At 41.9% G+C, this 22,108-nt stretch overlaps 1 protein-coding gene across 1 annotated transcript in view; it reads right to left on the bottom strand.

Annotated features, from left to right (window-relative positions):
• The window catches only part of ANKH (ANKH inorganic pyrophosphate transport regulator), a 139,239-nt gene that overhangs the window by 55,344 nt on the left and 61,787 nt on the right, over nt 1-22,108 (bottom strand). Inside the window, exon 3 of the mRNA XM_077810774.1 lies at nt 4,569-4,785. Coding sequence (XP_077666900.1) covers nt 4,569-4,785 — 217 coding nt within the window. The remainder of the gene's footprint in view (nt 1-4,568; nt 4,786-22,108) is intronic.

The raw sequence follows: 22,108 nt of genomic DNA, 5'->3' as shown, positions 1-22,108 counted from the left end.
CTCACTCCATTCCTTCTCTGCTCTGTGACTATGTTGCTGAGGAGAAAATGACTAAGTTAATTAGCAGAAATGTAAATTGTTAATGTTAGCTACTGCTACAGCAACATCCACCTCAGGATGTCAATGCATTATACCCTTTTTAAGGAGTTCTGTCTTATCACCCCCTGCAAAGTAGGCACAGATGATGATGACTTTAATGATAGTGATTAGAACAAGAATCCCACCAGATGTCTACGAAAACTAAGGTCAGAAGAACCTGGATAACCTGACTCATGGTCAGGTCAGTGTCCCCCTCTCCTCTGCACTACAGATGGCAGAACATTTGGTATCACCTAGTCAGGTGGGCATGTTTAGAACTTGACTGACCACAAAAATGGCGCAGTTAACCTTCATTCACACACTATATTTTTTGGCACGAACAACCATTGACCGTGTTAGCTGGAAACCAGGCCCTTGATCCTTCATGCATGAGTCACTATGCATGTGATTAGTCCCATGGAGACCAGGGGAACTATTAACAAATGTAAAGCCACTCACCTGTGCAGGTGCTTGCAGGATAGGGGCCTGTGTCTGCAATCACAGTGGAAAACGAATAGCATTGCTATGAGCGTCTACTGGATTCAGCCTGGCTGCTGAAGTTCCAACTGCTTTGTGTTGGAGCTGACAAGTGACACTTCATCTACTGCCTCACCAGGAGCAAAATGGTGGTAGTGTACATTTTCAAGAGGAAGGGGATGCAGAAGTGTTTACTTAGTCACAGGGACTATGACTTTAGCTGCACCTCCAAAGCTACTGCTGGTTTCCGTCATTCCTAGAACTTCAGCAATGGCGAATGTAACATATATATTCAATTGAAAAGAAATGGTCAGAGTGTTATTCCAGCATCTTGAAACTCCTGCTGAGAAAGGGTGAATTAAATGGCAGCCAGGACCAAAACAGGAAACCCTGATACGTAGAGCCCTGCATGGATACAAAATTTGTATCGGCATCCGATCCGCAAACACAGATATCCGCAGATTTGCAGAGCTCTACTGATAAGTGATGAATTGTGCTATTGTGTCTACAGCAAAGAGAAAGATGCAGAATGACTGATCCTGGGGCTAGTATTAAACAGGTCCCAGTTAGTACAGAACAGCTGCCAAACATCCGATAAAATGGAGAATTGTAATATAAATGAATCCCTTTCTCTGACAAGTTTAATATTGGTAAGATGTAGCAAATTTTTGTATGCATGCAATAAATGAGATCTCTGCTATATTATATTCCTTCCCTCACAGCACACTGTTCCTTCCCAATGCTGCTACTACAAAATACTCAGAAGTAAGTCACAGCTTGTTTATGCCCGGAGATGTAACAGACTTCCCACAAAGTTATACTTCAATTAACTAGTGGTGGAAGCTGACCCCAAAACATTACAGGATAAGGAACAAAGCACACATTTCAATGTCTAGCTCTAAACTGAAATGGCCAGTGGAAGGATGGTTTTGTGGCTAAGGCACTAGACTGGGACTTTAAGTGGGAAGGAAATGTGGTTTCAATTCCCACCTCTGACATCATTTTCCTGGGTGATCCTGGCCAAGTCACTGACTTTCTCAATTCCTCATATTACTTGCCCAGGGTGTGTTATGAAAATTGTTGGTGAGGCTCTCATACTATGGTGATTGGGGGTGTGGGAGGTGTAAATACAAGATACACACAGCTTGCAGACATGAGTCTGGATTGTTTGGCTCTGTTAGACACCCACATAGAGGATTCCTGTGGCTAATGTGAAGGGCTAGAAAGGAGATCCTGGTGGAGAAGCAAGTATGAGTCATGGGGTTGAAGCAGTCTGGTTTGGCATTGTAAAGGAGTGGGTGTTGCTCTTCATCAGTTCTGCCTGAGTGTTGCTGGTAGACTCAATCATAGCTGCCACTGGGCATTTCCTCCTCCACAGTCACTTGTTGTCTTCTTCCCTCTGACTCTTCTCAGCCAAGAACAAGACTCTTCTCTTGTTCCCTTGGGTATTTTGCTCTTCCATAGTTGAGTCTCACACTCCATGAAGGACAAACATGTCATCCTCCCTTGTTCTTCACCTACAGACTACATCAGAGAATCTCACTGCAGTCTAGAGATTTTTTTTTAATTTCTTGAGCATCAATATCCTGGGCCTTTTGCTTCCTGGAAGAGGTATGTGACAATCTCACAGCTGCTGAAGACCAGCTGCCAGACTGTCACTTGGTTCCTCCTTCTCCTCCTGTTCTCCCCCCCCCCCCCTCCGGAGGTTGTACATCTGTGGGTCACAAAGGGATAAGCAGGTTTTAAAACATGTTCACTCTCAGTGGTGGTCCTCACATATTTTCAGGCATATGCCTGTTAAAATATTTTACATTTTGCCACCATGAACAGTTGGAAGATTGAGTGAAGCCCCTTCACTCAGGACTTTAAGGTCTGACATACAGACAGACTTTTTTTTCTCTTCATAAAATGGAAACATTGGGCGTAAGAGGTTCAGACCACAGCAGTGCTCTGTAGTTCAACAAACCTAGGGTAACTCAACCAGCATGTTCAGGAATGACTACCCACAGCCATCTCTGACCAAAAGCCCGACACATACCTAAGAAGCAATCAATCAATCTATAGCCTTCAGCTTGGAAATCTGGCTCATATACTGTGAGTCAGCAGGAACCCATATGGCTTAAAACCAAAATGAGATGGATCAGAAAAATGAACTCTTCCCGGCTGGTAAAACTGCCCTCTGTTCAACCTGGTACACAAACTGGACAAGGTGGGCAACTGAAAGACCATGTCAAGGCTGGGGAAAGATCCAAACCAAGAAACCTTATGGCAGATCTTGCAAATGAATACGGATTTACTACACTGACTGCTTATAACCTTCAGTACAAAATCCTGAGCCACCCGCATACATTGAGGTGGCTTGTGGATGTCAGGGAGATCAATGAATTAATTTCATTGATGGTTTAACTTGTTAAACTAGTGACAGGCTGATCTTGGCAAAGGGCTACTGCAGACAATGAGCACATTGCCTACATACTGTCATAACAACAACAAAGGGTAAAATTAGCCTTTTAATTAACATGTGGGGCTATGGTCTTAACACGAGGTGCTTTAACACTGGGTGCCTGTTTCTGTGTGTTTAAAGGGTTATAGGGCTGCTAAGAATGATTAAAAGGTGGCACCAAGCCAGGAGATAACATCAGTGGACATCTGTTCTTCCATAAGGCTCTTATGCAAGTACAGTAAGTACAAGGGCAGGGCCTGTGTGATGACTTGCAGGGTGTGTGGTGGTTGAGAAACTGACAGCCTGACAATGAACAATGGGTCCCATGTGCAGGCCACCCTCTGTAGCTCCACATCCAGCGATAGATATTGCCACCAAATACCTGCCTAGTTCCCAGAGAGCAGCAGTCTCCCACATGGGTGCCCAAGTCCATTCACACTCCCTGCATTCCTTCCCCATCACTCCCCTCAGACAGCACAGAGATATAAGGAATACCAAACACTATACTTGTTACAGGGACTTTACTTTCTTCCTCCTGGTCAGTCTCCTCCTCATCATTTTCCTTGTTACAAGGGCTACATCAGTCTGCATTCTGTGAAGTGGGTTGGAGGTTGTCTGGGGGCACCAGGCCTGGTACAGCTCTTAAAGGTACATGAGGTCCAATTTCTGCTAGGCTCTTGGTTGTGGTCTAATGTTCTCTGATACTAACCCTTCACGGCCTTGAATATTCCATCATACTGGTTGATACTCAGTTCAGTATCACATTTGGTGGGTCTTGCAGAAATCTGCAAATACTGTTAACTTCTTCCTAGCCAACTCCAGGTTTATTTGTATATTCTCCCTGATCAATAGTGCAGTCAGGGTCCTGGTCTTGCTTGCCAGTGGCTCCTGGGTTTTGCAAGACATGATGTCTGTAGTAGCTGGTGCAAGAGCTTAGCTATCCACCAAAAATGGACAATGAAGCTTTGACTACAGCTAACAGAAGGTAATGCCGGTTATTTTTAAATCAGCCTGTCTGATCCTTTTTACTACACAGTTTATCATTATGAAATGGCTGGCATGGGGGAACAGATACTAAGGTGCTCCTACTGTGATGTGGGTGGCAAAGTAAGTATCTATCAAAGGTCCTAAGAAGTCCTAATTGAAGAAAGAAAAAAAAAAAAAAAAGCATTTCTTATAACACATTGGAATGGCCTGCTACAGAAAAGAACCGTGAAACCCATTTACACAGACAAATCCCATCTGCACAGCAGTATGACAGTGCTATGATGTGGGTCCAGCCTGACAACTGTGCTACTGCCAAACACGGTTGAAATAGGCCAGCAGTAAGTTGAGCAATCACACACTGGTAGTAGTGGTGTGCACGAGCAAGAACTACAGATGGAATCTACCATTCTAAAACAGTAAAATTTTGTAGTCTAAGCAGAACTCCAGCCACAAGACAATCTCATAGTTCCTCCTAGGTTTTCATTTCTAGGTGTGAGGAGAGCTGCAGGTTAAGCAGCTCTGGGGGATGGGATGGGATGGGGAAGCAATTTCAACCAGTAAGTAAACAGTGAGAAAGGCTTACCTATCAAGGTATGAAATACAGCAGCCACCGCACCAGCCACAACCATGCACAAAACTGCTTTGGTCCTGTCTCGTTTGCTGTTCACAAACACCAGACCCACATTCTTGAAGTCACTCATTGGACCTGTGAAGAACTTCATGAGGGAATAGGCCAGCCCGTAGCTGGCCAGCATTTCCACAGCATCTTCCTTAACAGCTGCTATGCCCCTGTTCAAGGCCTGTTGAAATACATAAAGAATACTTCAAAATGTAGACAGTGTCTGGGAAAAAAAATATGATGCAGTTTGTTTCCATAGAAACCAACAGTTTACCAAAAGTTAAGTCATAACCTCTTTTGATCTGTATTGACTTGACATTCTTTGGATCCTGCATGCAGAAATATAAAGTGACTGAAACATCAAAATAAATACTGGCAAAGTGCATACGAAAACTTTTCCCACTCTCTACGGCTTCAATTTACTGTGTTGCACAGCTCTATTGTACATATGCACGGTGAGACAGATACCAAGTGTTCCAATTTACAATGGCCAGTAAGAAACTGCAGAGGATTTAAATACATAAAGTGTTTCATGAAATAAAACATTAGTAATTTGTTTCTAAAGTTATCAAATGGAATCCCCTTATACTGAAGTGCAGTACTTTAAACAACTTTACTATATGAAATTGACCGCTGTGCAGAAGACCAAAAAGTCCCATGTGAGGACTTAGGTGTGACTTTAGAAACATGTAGTCCAGGTTTGCCTTTTGTATGGGAGAGTGAAATTTTTACCCATATCCAAAGATACAAAACTGGAACTGCAGCTGGTCCATTATAATGCATTGAAATTACTTGGGGCTTAAAGTCCATTTCACTGTAAAAGGAGTTGTGCTATAGTCATGTTGACTATGAGTAGGTACCTGATTCTACACAATGCTGTTGTTTTTCATTAAACATAGCCAAATGTACATGTGGCCAAATATGTTGGTCTTCCTCCCATGTAATTTCATGTTTCAAAATAAGATTGAGACCCTGCACCCCTTGATTAAGCAAAATTCTCACAGCTTATTAAAAATAAAAATGAAACACAAAATATCTATATTTCAAGTTGTTCTTATGTTGAATAGTCTAGCAAATACCTTGCAGATACTGAGGGGGAAAAAAAAAAAAAGTGTCCTCCTGCTCAAATCTCCAAATAATTTAACAGATTATCTTCATATCTAAATTGAACCAAGAGAAAAATGCCATAACATTTTCCTCAGAACTCAGGAAAAGCTCAGAGCAAGCACATTTCAAATGTGTTGATTAAATAGGACACAGTTTTTGTCTTCACTGCCATACCATCAATCACCTGAGGTACTCAGTAAATTGTGAAAATATGATTAGACTCAAAAAGCACAAAGGATGCAATGATGACTTGATTTCATAAGAATTTATGAATTTAGTTCTTATGGGTCACAGATGAGACATACTGAGAGGTCCACAAAGAACTGACCAATCAGGAACATCTTTTAAGTCTCCCCTGACTCCAAAACTGTAGTGTCTACCACTTATGTACCACCCCTGGCACTGAGCTTTGTTTGAAGGTAAAATATCTAAATTTGAATATCGTAATGTAACTAAGTTCAGTCTTAGCATTTCAACATCAGAGTTCTGTGTGAAGCACCTACAAGCAGGCAACTCCCATTGGCTTCAACAGCAGTTGTTTCTGTATGTTGGAGGGCAGCATTTAGCCTCTAATATTTTTTTCCTTTTCCATCTCTGTAAGATGCTTCACTGCCACTTGCTGATGTTAAGACTAAATCGGTGTCTCCAGTATGACATAAAACTGCCGCAAGTTCTCCATACCTGATGCCCATCAAAACGGTCTCTTGCACTACACTATGCACTAAACAGGATAAATGAAGTTCCATATTTTTCAGCCTTCTTGCTCTACTTTGTCCTTCTTCTCCCAGACAATGACCTTATCCCATCATGCGTAAGATGCATAAGATCTTCCCTCCTACTGTTACACATAACTTCTTCTTGGGTCTGCATAATGCAAGTGCTGCACTTGACATGGGTGCAAGTTATATCTAATCTTGCAGAGTAAATAAAACCCCAAAAGATGGCATCCTGGGCATGGAGGAGTACATAACATTGTGCACATAATTTGCTTACTACTTAGGAATGCTGTAGAAAAAACTGGTGGCAGCCATCCACCATGACAAGGGTCAAGCCCTTAGCCTGTATGATTCCCTCTAATAGCTGCATAAAAAAAGGAAGGATGTTAAAACTGTTTCAGAGCTTTAAGCTTGTACCTTGGCCACTTATACATGGGACAGTGGTATTAGGGGCTATGCCTTTAAGGGCTGAGCTTCCCAGACAGAGTCTGGGCATGGTGCTGTGCAGTTGGAACCAATCTCAGAATGAAGCAGATCTCTTGCAAGCACCTTAATCACTGAACTCCATCAGGGCAACAGCAGACATTGGTGCTGGTAGGGTCTCCTTAATGGACTGAGGATACCTATGGGATGTGATTAATGCAGTTCAGGACTTATTGGTCATATGGGTAGCCTACTGACAACACACCTATAGTGCAATTTTTCTGACTTGGGGCATGACCTGAAATAATCCTACCTGCTAGGGACAAGCCTTCCCTGGTGAGCATGGAGAGTAAATAACTTCTGCAAAATTTGAAGCTTTCACTTATGAAGTCTTTCCTCTCATGCTCATGACAAGAAGGCACAGCTGTGGTGAGTATACTCTTCTTCCACATACTCCTTCAGAGCTGGTGGGAGGCTTAAATGATGTTTGTGAAGTATATTGTTCTGGTTATCAAAGGTAGTAATTTCTTTCGCTTCAACAAGAATCAGATCCTTCCATGCCTCTGCCAGCACTGCTAGTAACAGGGTAAATTTCCAACTTTTAGATAGAAATCAACAGAGGGTGCCTACTGCATTCTTTGAAGGGCATTATTTGACTTTTATTCTTCTCTTCCCTCCCATTGTCTTTTGTTTGCAATAAACTATGTCTGGTGGTTCTAATTTTCAGAGTAATAGCTAAAGCATTCAGGGCACTCTGCAACCTAAATGAATCCTGTCACTTGAAAACAAAGCTGCATATATTTTTAGGCATAATTCACGGTAGCAGGCACATCCATCCTGTTAGGACTACTACTTGTTGTCAAGGCCTATGCAGGAGGGTAATGAATCTATCACCGACAGGGTAGCAGTTTATCTGAGAGTCTGTGCATTCAGTTGAGACCCATGCCTGTCACTGGTTACCTAGATGGAAAAAGCCATCCAATCTGAGCCAAATGGGTCCATAAAATGCCAACGAGAATATGATCTCCGAGAAAACTATGGCCTAAGAAACTAGCAGACCCAGAAAAATGCTCATTACACATAGGGTACAAAAATTCACCCTGGATGAAGCTCTGAAGTCAACTGAATTTGGAGTGAATTTGGCCCATAATCACTTTGTGTGTCCATTTACCACATAACTAGGAATGGACAAGAGTGAGTGACTCTACAGTGGGACTCTGCTCCCCCATCATATAAGACTGAGCTCAGACATTTTCTGTGGAAACAAAACTACAACTAAGGAAACACACCTGAATTGCTATGGGATTCCCCCCACTACACACGCTGTGCACCAGGTAGCGTAAAGGAGCCCTACTTTATTAGAGGAATGTTGCCATTAAGTTGTCCTACTGAGGAACAGCTTGCTGACACGATGAAATCCCTCTAAGGTTAGACATGAAACAGTCATGTCCATAAACAAGGCACTGGAAAAAGTTTTTGCTGTGGAAGACCGCTTTAGAAAACTTACAATAAATGTAACTGTCTACTAGCTGCTTAGTTTCAGTAACTTCCTCCAGACAAACCACTCATTTTGACTGATGTGCCTCAGCAATTTCTTTTTCCATTTTCACATTACAGAGATGGATGGACAAACTATTCAATGACCCCTTTCAAACCCTGTGGATTGCATGTCATATTTGATATCCTTAAATCAATGTGAAAACCCAGAAACTTGGAGAGCTTATTCTGTGCATCATTTGAAAGATAAAAATGTTTGCTGGGTTCCATGACGTGCCAAACACTGGAAGCACTTGGTAATCTTCCAATTTAATTTCCTGCAATTACATTACCTTTTCAAAAAGTCATAAACCAAGGAACACTCTCCACTTCTTGTTGTATCACTGACTGCAGTTTGTGTACATGCTTTGTGCGCACAAAACCATTGGACAAAACTGAACAAACAGCATCTGTGTTCCATATTTGTTCCAACCAAGTTACAATCTGTGTCCAAAAAGATCAGCATTATTTGTCAGATGAAACATAAGTTTTTCAAAGATATTTAGGCTTTGCTCTGCTCAGCATTGTAATGCTTAACTGACTTGGAAGCCTACATCTCATTTTCAAAACTGACTTAGGCACTTCTCATTTTTGAAAAATGAGAATTTGGCTCCAAAGTCAGTTAGGAGTTGCACCCTGAATGGAGCAGTGCCTAAATGCTTCTAAAATCTGGGCCAAAGGCCCTTATTGTAGGGTTGACAAATCATGCATCATTCAGTTACTGTTCCATTAGCTTATGACTGGTCAATTAGTATATTTTTTAAATCTCTTCTTGCCAGATTTGGATGGAACACCTCCAAGGAAAACAGAGATGCTTCAGGGAGTGGTGCTGGTAATTCAGGTTTCAGAGTAACAGCCGTGTTAGTCTGTATTCGCAAAAAGAAAAGGAGTACTTGTGGCACCTTAGAGCCTAACCAATTTATTTGAGCATAAGCTTTCATGAACTACAGCTCACTTCATCGGATGCATACTGTGGAAAGTGTAGAAGATCTTTTTATATGCACACAAAGCATGAAAAAATACCTCCTCCCACCCCACTCTCCTGCTGGTAATAGCTTATCTAAAAGTGACCACTCTCCTTACAATGTGTATGATAATCAAGGTGGGCCATTTCCAGCACAAATCCAGGGTTTAACAAGAACGTCGGGGGTAGGAAAAAACAAGGGGAAATAGGTTACCTTGCATAATGACTTAGCCACTCCCAGTCTCTACTCAAGCCTAAGTTAATTGTATCCAATTTGCAAATGAATTCCAATTCAACAGTTTCTCGCTGGAGTCTGGATTTGAAGTTTTTTTGTTGTAATATAGCAACTTCATGTCTGTAATCGCGTGACCAGAGAGATTGAAGTGTTCTCCGACTAGTTTATGAATGTTATAATTCTTGACATCTGATTTGTGTCCACTTATTCTTTTACGTAGAGACTGTCCAGTTTGACCAATGTACATGGCAGAGAGGCATTGCTGGCAAATGATGGCATATATCACATTGGTGGATGTGCTGGTAATTCAGCAGATGACATTCTTCTCTCCTGCATCATTACTGAACCTTTGCCCCAGTAAAATATTGGGAGCTACTGTGATGTTGGGGTTGCTGTCTTCTGGAAAAATGATAAAACCAAGTTCCTCTCACGCTTGTAATTTAAGATCCCATGGCACTCCTTTTAGCTGCAGAGTTGTTGACCCTGAGGTACAAGCTAAATTTCAACTTGACTAATTAAACTCTACACTTGATTTTTTTCCGTGAAGCATCAATTGGATATGTTCTTCCTAAAAGGGTGCCTAATGTTAGTTGGAACTGTTCAAATAGCTGCTGTATTTTGTTGGGTGAAGTGATTCTTGTACCTCACAGGGATATTCTGAAGCTTACATACTTAACATTTGTCAAGCACTTTCAGTTGCTCAGAGGGAAGGAGCTATAGAAGGGCACACCATTATTTATTATAACTCTTACCAAAAATGAATCTGTACCTGATACATGGCACATAGCATATGATAGCAGAAGAATGTCATAATTTCACATTACCTGTCTGACACATCTTTGTCAAATGTCTATTAATTGCGAAAATGACAGTACCATGTCCCTCAAGCGAGCAATAGACAGACGGGGCAGAATTAACCCTTGTAACACTCATTTAAATGGAGGTATACGAGCTATGAACTTGGCCTATTATATTTTTCATATTTACGTGATTTTTGACAGACAATAGCCTAATCATACCAACGGCTGATGAACTGAATGTATCAGTAAACAGTCTGCAGGGAACAGTCAATCCTTGTTGAATGGGTTGTGTATTAAATTTCTACTTATAAAATAAATGTAATTCTCAGGCCTGTAAAATATATTGCACACTGATAACTCTGGAACTAGTCCATGGCTTGGCTGATAACTCACTTTACTCCTTGCTTACAGAACAGTTGCTTATATTGATGAGATTGTAACTTTGCATTAATCTCATTATAAACAGAGTGAACTAACTTTGGCCCCCCAAAGTAAGTTAAATCCCAGGCAGCATTGATGGATGTTGGTCTGTCTATACAATCTTGAGTTTTGTTGACATGGTTGAGATTAAGGCTATCGACCAATTCATGTCCAACACTGATCCAGCCTTAAAAATCCATGTTATGTAAAAAAAATGTATGTGAAATCAGTGAAGTTACACAGGACAGATACTGGTGTGAAAGAACTGAGATATTGATTTAAAACAATTCATTCACTTTTGTCAGTCAGATATGTTAAACAACATTAAACCACAATAGTGGTTTAAAAGAAAAGGAGTACTTGTGGCACCTTAGAGACTAACCAATTTATTTGAGCATGAGCTTTCGTGAGCTACAGCTCACTTCATCGGACGCATACCGTGGAAACTGCAGCAGACTTTATATACACACACACAGAGATCATGAAACAAAACCTCCTCCCACCCCACTGTCCTGCTGGTAATAGCTTATCTAAAGTGATCATCAAGTTGGGCCATTTCCAGCACAAATCCAGGTTTTCTCACCCTCCACCCCCACAGGCCTAACAAAGAAAATAACAGAACGCCACTAGCTGTCACCTTCAGCCCCCAACTAAAACCCCTCCAACGCATTATTAAGGATCTACAACCTATCCTGAAGGATGACCCAACACTCTCACAAATCTTGGGAGACAGGCCAGTCCTTGCCTACAGACAGCCCCGCAACCTGAAGCAAATACTCACCAACAACCACATACCACACAACAGAACCACTAACCCAGGAACTTATCCTTGCAACAAAGCCCGTTGCCAACTGTGCCCACATATCTATTCGGGGACACCATCACAGGGCCTAATAACATCAGCCACACTATCAGAGGCTCGTTCACCTGCACATCCACCACTGTGATATATGCCATCATGTGCCAGCAATGCCCCTCTGCCATTTACATTGGTCAAACTGGACAGTCTCTACGTAAACGAATAAATGGACACAAATCAGATGTCAAGAATTATAACATTCATAAACCAGTCGGAGAACACTTCAATCTCTCTGGTCACGCAATCACAGACATGAAGGTCGCTATCTTAAAACAAAAAAACTTCAAATCCAGACTCCAGCGAGAAACTGCTGAATTGGAATTCATTTGCAAATTGGATACTATTAATTTAGGCTTAAATAGAGACTGGGAGTGGCTAAGTCATTATGCAAGGTAGCCTATTTCCCCTTGTTTTTAACTCCTACCTCCCCCCCCCCCCAGATGTTCTGGTTAAACTTGGATTTAAACTTGGAGAGTGGTCAGTTTGGATGAGCTATTGCCAGCAGGAGAGTGAGTTTGTGTGTGTGTCCCCGGGGAAGAAAAAAAAAAAGGGGGGGGGGGTGAGAAAGCCTGGATTTGTGCTGGACATGGCCCACCTTGATTACCATGCACATTGTAGGGAGAGTGGTCACTTTGGATGAGCTATTACCACCAGGATAGTGAGTTTGTGTGTGTATGGGGGTGGGGGGGGTGAGAAAACCTGGATTTGTGCTGGAAATGGCCCACCTTGATTATCATGCACATTTTAAGGAGAGTGGTCACTTTGGATGAGCTATTACCAGCAGGATAGTGAGTTTGTGTGTGTGTGTTTTTTGGAGGGGGGTGAGGGGGTGAGAGAACCTGGATTTGTGCAGGAAATGGCCCACCTTGATTATCATGCACATTGTGTAGAGAGTTGTCACTTTGGATGGGCTATTACCAGCAGGAGAGTGAGTTTGTGTGTGGGGGGGTGGAGGGTGAGAAAACCTGGATTTGTGCTGGAAATGGCCCAACTTGATGATCACTTTAGATAAGCTATTACCAGCAGGACAGTGGGGTGGGAGGAGGTATTGTTTCATGATCTCTGTGTGTATATAAAGTCTGCTGCAGTTTCCACGGTATGCATCCGATGAAGTGAGCTGTAGCTCACAAAAGCTCATGCTCAAATAAATTGGTTAGTCTTTAAGGTGCCACAAGTACTCCTTTTCTTTTTGCGAATACAGACTAACACGGCTGTTACTCTGAAATAGTGATTTAGTTATAGAAACATGAACGGCAAAATTATAAGGAAAACTTCCTCTATTTTTTGGTTCCTACTAGGACACCTGATAACATAAATGTAGAGGAAACATGTGGGCAACTATTAGTGTCATTCTGCATTCGCAGTTTGCTTATTAAAGCTGCATTTTCCCCCTCTCCCTTCTACTTCTCCTTGGATTTGCATATCACTCAGTGTGCACTACCTGGATTTCATGTTGTGCAGACAGAGGGCCACATGGAGGAATACTGTCCCAATATTTTATCACCTTTCTAAAAGATTAGATGTACTGTGGGGGTGACATTAGCATTTTGGTTTCTTTTACAAATAGCGAATTAGGGCCAGACCCTCAGCTGGCACAAATCAGTGTTGGTCCTTTGACATCAGTAGTGCTATACTGCCTTGAACCAGCTAAGGGTCTGGTTCATACAATCTAGAGCAGGATTGGCAACGTTTGGCACGCAGCCCACCAGAGTCAGCCCCCTGGCAGGCCGGGTCAGTTAGTTTACTTGCCGCATCCGGAGGTTTGGCTGATCGTGACTCCCCTGGCCGCGGTTTGCCGCTCCAGGCCAATGGGGGCTGTGTGGGTCGAGGGACGTGCTGTCTGCCGCTTCCCGCAGCCCCCATTGGCCTGGAGCAATGAACCGCGGCCAGTGCGAGCCACGATCGGCTGAACCTGCGGACGCGGCAGGTAAACAAACCGGCCCAGCCCACCAGGGGGCTTAATGGCGGGCCGCGTGCCAAACATTGCTGATCCCTGATCTAGAGGATATTACTTTCCAGACAATGCACACAGTGTAGGTATAAGATGTATTTGGTTGAAATAAGTGAGTGACCCTCTTTTGGCAAGTGTTTTAAAACATGCAAGTTATAACTGTTCCTCCTATGCCATTTCATTCTTAGCAATTGGGAGGTAATGAATGATAGCCATGTTAGTCTGTATCAGCAAAAATAACAAGGAGTCCTTGTGGCACCTTAGAGACTAACAAATTTATTTGGGCATAAGCTTTTGTGGTTAGAGCCTACTTCGTCAGATGCATAATTGATTTATCTCGTTAGACTGACCTCACACTTGGTAAAGCAACCCCCACCCATCCTTTCATGTATTTCCCTGCTCCTGTATTTTTACTCCATGCATCTGATGAAGTGGGTTCTAACCCACGAAAGCTTATACCCAAATAAATCTGTTAGTCTCTAAGATGCCACAAGGACTCCTCGTTATTTTTTTTAAAATGATAGTCAGTCACTCTCCCTCTCCACAAGTGGTAATACATGCTTTGTTTCCAGTTTTTTTTCCTTAAAAACTTTTATTATGAGTAGTAAGAAAATCCCCTCCTCACTGATCCTCCTCTTCACGCTATGCTCATTATACAAAATATCATGTCACAAATATAGTGCAAGGCTGTAGTGCAACCCGTGTGTGAGTGAGTGAGAAAGAGAGAGATATTTTGTTTGGGTCTATATTAACCCTAATTTACACACACAGCATCTTTCAGCCAGAGCACGACTGAAATACTGTTACGTCCACTGTGGAGCGAATCAGCAAGCCCTTGCACAGTATGACATTAGCTGAGGAGGTGAAACTTTGGCCAAGGACATGCAAACACAACCCCCCATCTTCTCTTATGAAAAGTGCCATGCTGTCTTTAATATACACACAGAACCAGCAAGGTCTTGGTTTTTATAGTGTCATTCAGAAGTCTCCAGTGCCAAAGAGCAACTAGTAGGGCTCAGTCTCCTTACAAACGTAAAAAAACCCTGGTCATTTTAACTGGCTTCCTCAGCTTGCCAAGAAACTTGGGTGTAACCTTCATCAAATCTCCAGTGCATGTGTAGTGGCACCTGCAGCAAAATGTACTAACACAAGAGTCTTTCATGCAAAAAGACAGTGCCCTAGAAACCAATAAGGAGCTTTGGGGAGAAGCGTCTTGGGGAGCAGAGAGAACCCAGCAGCTACCAGAACTAGGCAATACATCTTATACTGGAGTTCACCTACAATCATATGATCAGGATGAACATGTTCTGCACTCAGTCTTAAGGATATTTAGAAAAATTGCCGAACACCTGAGCATTAAAGCATAACATTTCAATAACTTGGGTCTAACTTAAGTGTATTCCTTCAGATGTATTTACTGTGTGGTTAACCTCAAATACTCACGATTGTGTCAGAATTGAATCTATGGCTGTTCAACAAATTCCAATCTTCTCTATATCATATTCTGCCCTCCAGGATGAAGATGATCAGGGAGTTATGAGAACAGTGAAAACAGTTACCAGTTTTATTTACTTTTGTTTATGTCTTATATTTGATAGGTTTATTCAAGTCTTTGAAAACTGGAATTGTGTCTGGGTTTTTTTGGATCAGTCTTGCCAGTTTAGCCACCTGAAGGAAACCTCAAAAGCTAAGCCTGAAACTGAGTGGGTTGGCTAAGCATGTGTATGTCTCAAGGACAACAGCCCTCCCTCACCCCCATCTCCAGCCTCAATCATGAGAGGGAAACAGAAGTCTTCGTTGAAGAACTGGGGAAACAAAGAGTGGACGGTCTCTCCCTACCCTCCACTCCCTTCTCCCTCTCCAATAATTGTTCCGAGTTTTCACTCTAAGTCTTGTCACCATGTACATTCTGTACCAGATTCACTAGTACATTCTAGCTGCTTTGCTTTGTGCTGCTGCCATGACACACTCTACATTGCCAGAACACCACACAGCAGGTAGTTTTTCAGGAAATCTGGCCCTCTGATTTTTATTAAAATAAGACCAGATTTACTGCCGTATCACTGATCTGCTTTACTCTTAATCTCTGATACTAGTACAGCTACATCTCCACTAGTATTGTATCCTAACCATGAACATGTTAGATAAATACCTATATAGCTAGATCATATGGTAAGAAGAGAGATCATCAGCTCAGCAAAGCAGGAATCCCTCCTATTCTGTCATCACCTGTTCTGTTGCTGAAAACGGGACTGAAAATTACTTGCATTTCAAAAGCATTTGTTTGTAACAAGAACATCAGTCTTAATTTAAAACCAACTCTGCAGCATCCAGTAAAATATGTTAACCACAGGGGATGTTTGTGTTATGCACCAGTGGAAATTTCCTGGTGTTCTTTCCTTAGGTAGCCTGATTGTTTACTTATAAGAATCATAATGAAACATTAATTGTTAGTTATATTTATATTATATTATAGTAGCAGTCAGATCCCAATCAGGATCATGGCTCATTGTGCCAGGTGCAATATGAACACACATGACAATCTCTGCCCCAAAGATCAGATCTTTGAAAAAACACACTGAATTAAATGTTGGCCTTCAGATTTCTTATAGAAGACTACAGAACATACCCTTTACTCTCAGCGATATATAAAATATACACAGCAACACACAAAAAGCATAGGGGATTGATTTAAAAAGCAGTAACACTCACTCTGATTACATAAACACAACTGTCTACATTTTGACAACGTTTCAGTCATGTGATTCTTCTTGTGGCATTACATTGTATTTTTTTTTCTTGGGAGTATGAGAGTTGCTAATGGTCCGTACCAAATGAACAGAATTTGGATCAGGTCCTTTGTGTATAAGTGTTAGACTTCAGTACCAGGCTGTCCAAGTCAAAAGAAAACCTTCCTGTTGACTTTAGCAGGAGGAGGACCAAGCTCAACATGAGCAAGAGCAGCACAAGCTTCCTCTTGTTGCCTAAACCCGGGCCAACTATGGCCACCTTTAGGGAGAGAGGCTATTTAATTCTCTACCTTTTTAACTGTGGTAGGGTTCCCTGTGAACTACTGTACTAAGATCAAGTAATAGCCATCAGAAGGCATCAGCTCTTGGTCACTATTGAGCCAGATGTGAATGAAAAGGACACTTTTTTAGAATGGCAGGTAGGAACATGATCTAAAAGAGCTGAAGCAAAGCAGATGGCAGACAAAGCTACTGCTCTACCCTCATAACTGAAGTAATGGAGGTAGTACTTATAGATATATAGATATAGATATATATTAAAAAATAAGAAGTACTTAGTCTTACAGACAAGAATATAGGTTATAAAGCAGTGGTGGGCAACCCATGCCGCTTCCCGCAGCTCCCATTGGCCAGGAACTGTGAACTGCGGACACTGAGAGCTGTGGGCGGCCGTGCAAATGTAAACAAACTGTCTAGTGGCCCACCAGTGGATTACCCTGATGGGCCGCATGCAGCCCGCAGGCTTCCCACTACTGTTATGAACTATATGAAAATATCAAGAAGTGCCAAAGAGTGTAATTTGGATACCTGTATCTTTATATAAAATGATATTTTTCCCCACAAACTTCATCAGTCAAGAGAGAAATAAATAAAAATATAGTGGAAATCATGTACCCTTCAGATTATCATAGGCTGACAGAAAGAAGAGTTACTAATATCTCTGAAGTGACAGCTGAAGTACTTCTCCCTCTTGCTTCTTTCTAGCACAAAAATTTGAGCCCCAGGTCAGATTTTGTGAAGCCACTAGTAAAAACTTGGGTATGCTAACTTATCTGACCAGTCTATACGGGCTGCTTACATAAAGTTTACCTAAGGACGTCGTGGAATCCCTGTTGTTGGAGGTTGTTAAAAACAGGTTAGGGATGGTCTGCTATACTTTATCTTGCTGAAGCACAGGGGGATGGACTAGATGACCTCTTGAAGTCCCTTCCAGCCCTACTATGCTATGATTCTATAAACAAAATATGACTCTGAGGAAAAGGTTAGTATGCCCTGTGGGACTGCCCAAAAGAATAGAATACCATCAATAATTTATAATTTCTCCTCTTCACCATAACTAGTGCAAATAAAAAGCAAGAATGAACCCTCTTGCATGATTCCTCTCATCCCCTTACTTGGAATGCCTGCTAGTCTGTGACCAGGAGCAGGACTTCTCTTTAGCTGTCAGTGTAGTCCATTCATTTCCACCCTCCAAATCTTATGACAGATTTGTGCTGTAGGAGGTTTAAAGAAAGAGGCTAAATCCAACATAGCAGATGATTCCAGAGAGTTTACAGATTCCACCAGACCCTGGGGAACCTGGGAGAATTGCACAAAAACCAGTCTTCAAAAGCAAATGTGCTGATCCTGATGACAGTAGCAGCCAGGAGACTTATGGATAATTAGGCCAGCAGTGCTGGCATTGAATTCAATGAAGATGGAGCATCCTTGCCACTGCAACAAAGAATGAAAGGTCAAGAGAGGCTGTCACATTCTACCCTCAGATATTCAGCATGCATCACACAAACCTAAATCTGCATTCCTGATCAGGAGCAAGGGAGAGATGTAGAGCTGTACAGCTGAGTTGGGAATCTGGCTCCCAAAGCAATCAGCGGCATGCATCCTGGGGGACTGAAAGAACCCAAGGTATAGACCCACTAAGGTCAAACCATACTTCATTTGAAGTATGTAAGGCTAGATTGGAGGAAGTGTTAGGATATTTACTGTAGGGGACAACAGCGTGGTGGCCGGATGGTGAGCCAGACGATTTAGTTCCTTTCCCACTCTGAAGTTGTGCATGTCACGATTCACATGATGACAGAGCTATCGCACACCCATTAACACAGAAATAAGGACAAGGCTGTGCAGTGAGAGGAGCCCTTAGGGAGGTATCACTGGAATGGTAGCGCTCCCACTCACTTTGTGCTGCTGGAGCTGTAGTGGGGGTCTAGAATCTGCCTTCAGGTCTCTAAAATGGCAGATCAGTTCTTAACCCAGGGTTCCCAACTGTGGTATATGAGCTTGATGTTTGATCCATTCGCTTCATCGTAAGTGTTTAAGAAGACGGTACATGAACTAATGAAGTGTAGAAATCACTGGGACTTAACCATTTATATTCTGAAAGTCCGTGTAGCAATGTGTTGAATCTGTGCTGTCTGACCACTGCCCAAACTCCCTTCCTCAGCCAGGAATAGAATTTCTGATTGCCCACATAGCTCTGCCATCTAGCAAATAACTATATAAGCTACTGGCAAAACATATGTCATATGGCTATTTAATGATTACTCCATGGAGGATAGCAGCCTACTACTGCTACCAGTTACTCCCTTAGCTCAAATGGTAGAAAACCGTGCTGATAATTTGACCTGTTTTTAAAGGTCCCGGGGGTCCCAACCCCTCGGACTTATGTGGTGGGATATGGCTTCAGATGATGGAATTTGTGGGGGGAAGGCAGTTTGCTTTAAAAGTATTAAAGTTTTATATTCCTAAAACTACCTTAAAAGAATGTTAACGTTCAAAATAAATCACTCAAGAGTTGGGAAATGCCAGAATTAGTTTTTCGATTCAAACAAACTCACAGGTTGAAGTTCATGCTAAAGCTGTAATTGGTAAATTGCAGTGTATTCATGATAAATGGCGTTTCATTAGTCACTTGACTGAGCAGTTTTTGTGGGTACGTGATAGACAAAATATGTAGAGAGAATGAGTCTATATCTATGTAATGTACATGTTCATGATGAAGGCCGAAGAACATTTAAAAAATGCTTTTAAATATTAATTTATTCTACTATTATTCAATAGCAAGAAATTGTCACTGTATAAATAAGCTATAATGAGCGCCCTGAGTGAATATACAAAATTCCTGACTTATCATAAAGCTGCATCGTGCCAAGAAAGAAAAGATCAAAGCAATCTGGTCTTCTGTTCTTCTCAGTACTACTCTCTGCCAAAAGGGGAACAAATGGGAACAGGCTACAACACTAAAACCTATAACTGTATGCCAAAAGAACAGTGAACTGAACAAGAATAACTCCATGCATTAAGACTTCTATGTTCATTCTCTCTGGACTCTATAGTATCTGTAGCACGCCTGTATGTCCCTGAACATGCAGGATAACAGCTGGGCAATTCCTTTTAAGCTTGTGCAGTAGTATTACTCAGTTTTATGCTATCATTAACCTGCTCTTAAAGGATTTCTTTCTCTGGCTCAGCTGTGACTCACTGCAAATGTTCCACTGTTTTGCCCAATTTGAGTTGAGTAAATGTTTTTGAGGTCTTTGATTTTTATCTGCTGTTCTGTGGGGTGTTGGGGGTGGTGGCTAAGATCGGTCATGTAAGCAGCTGTTCCCTCCAGCATGCCACCGGACACACAAAGCGCAGTTTGTTAGGTGTGAGTGACTGTGACTGCAACTGTCGAGCTGCCAGATTAGCTCATGTCTTAACTGCTCTGAAACAAGAAATAGAGGTCACCCATGTTCCCCGTACAAACACAGAATTGGTGTTTCCAGCTCTGGAAACTTCAACCAAACCAAAATGCACATTAATAAGAAAATCCTTTCATTTGTACTTGTTTCTCTTTCCATTTTTTATCCTTCGTATCATCTTAAGTGACTGAATCAAATTTGAGGGTAATTCTGGATTGTAGGAGTGATTGCCTTTCTTGCTGGGACTTTTGATAACCCTGATGCAAAACTCCACTGGAAGCACTTCCATCTGTGATGCACAAACTGAAGCACTGTAGACACTGTTGTAACAGAAGATATCAATGGTCTAGCTAATCTATTATCCTCCCTCTCATTTGGGCCTAATGCACATGTTTAAATGGAAGGAGCAAAAACAAGCAAATTGAACCTATATGGTTTCTCCGAGGGAGTTTCTTCCTGACACAAGACTCTGATCTCTTTATGCCCTGAACCATAAGGATTGAGACTCTTTCTGACTTTTCTCTCTGTTAATGCAGGTGCTATTCTTATTCATATAATTGCCTAGTCTCTATTTAAAACCTTGCTAAGCTTTTCCCTGAGTATCCAATTGCACGAAGTCCAGAAATAAGATTCTCTTAATGCACAAGAAAATGTTTTTTCACTTGGTATATAGTTAAGCTACTGAAAAGTTTCTCAAAGTCACAGCAATCCCTGCAAAAATGATTGCCTTCGGAAGGCTTACTCACTAAAGAAGCCACACTAGGATTTTACACACCCACTCCCCCATTCTAGAACCCCAGGCACAACCTTGTCAGTCCAAACACTGTGATTCTTAATCTTTCCTTTCTGCTATAAACCCACTCCCTACAATCCTAAAGCCAAATCACCACAACCCCAGGCTTCCAGGATATCAACAGCAATAAATTGCATGTGTCATGAACACAGTTTGATTTTCAGAAAGTCATCTTCTGCTGCTGTAATGATCCATTCTAGCACTGTTCTCACCACAATGAAAACAGGCAGTGCTGGCCGCCTCCCCGGGCTTCTGCTACACTTGTTGAGTTATGATAATGCATGGATCAAGATTGTATAATTTCAATGTATAAACATAAAAACACCTTTTTCAGGCTGTAGGCACCTTACTAGATGACTAAAAATACGATCAAGCTAAGTAGGACACCACCAACCATCTCTCTGCATGAATGCAGAGTGCCAAATAAAATGGATTTCCCCCCTTAAATGCTGTAAATCTCTAATCCCAACAATAAAATAGAAACAAAAATTCCCTCCCCTCTCTGTACACTCAAACCTCTGCCCTCTTAAAATGATTGCTCAAGGCCTTGCTACAAAATCTGAAAAATTTGGGCTATTTTGGACCAAATGGGTTGTGGGGCAGGGGAAGAAGAAATGGCAGATTTCAATGTTAAGGGCCTTCCCAACACTCTGCCAGTAGTTTCCTCTCCTTTAGCATGGGAGCTCCAACTCAAACATACCTCTGCTGATCTCATCTGGCAGTACTGCAAGGGAAAGAGGCAATTTTTGAGGGACAGGTCCCAGGCCATATATGGCTTTGTGAATCAAAAATAATATTTTATCCTCCACACAGTATGCTCACAGTGAGATATATCACTTAGCAAGCAATCTGTCATTGTTTATACTAACCTCAGTTTCTGGGGTGATTTTTCAAGTATAGCACTACATAGGGACAACTGCAGAAGTCTAATCTTCAGGTGACTAAGAGGTGGATGATGGTAGCCACATGAACATCCAAGAGAGGGTAGAAACCTCCTTATTTGATGCTGGGTGGGGAGGTTAGCTGACCTGGTTACTGCTGCTGTGTGATCATCTAACATCAATTGGGAATCTGACGACCCCACTATAACAAATGGTTTTCATTGTGGTTGGAAAGGTAGCTAAAATACTAAGTGATTTTGGAATGTAAGGAGGCTGGGTATGTCTACACTGCAAATGAAGGGGCGCTTGCAGCGTGGGTAGGCATCCCTGTGCTAGTTTTAATCAAGCTAGTGTGGGTAACAGTAGCAGTGAGCGATGTGAACTTC

Source organism: Eretmochelys imbricata, chromosome 2 (assembly GCF_965152235.1).
Source record: "Eretmochelys imbricata isolate rEreImb1 chromosome 2, rEreImb1.hap1, whole genome shotgun sequence".
Classification (NCBI taxonomy): domain Eukaryota; kingdom Metazoa; phylum Chordata; order Testudines; family Cheloniidae; genus Eretmochelys; species Eretmochelys imbricata.
The sequence above is the reverse complement of the archived record's forward strand: the minus strand, read 5'-3'. Positions and strand labels throughout refer to the sequence as shown.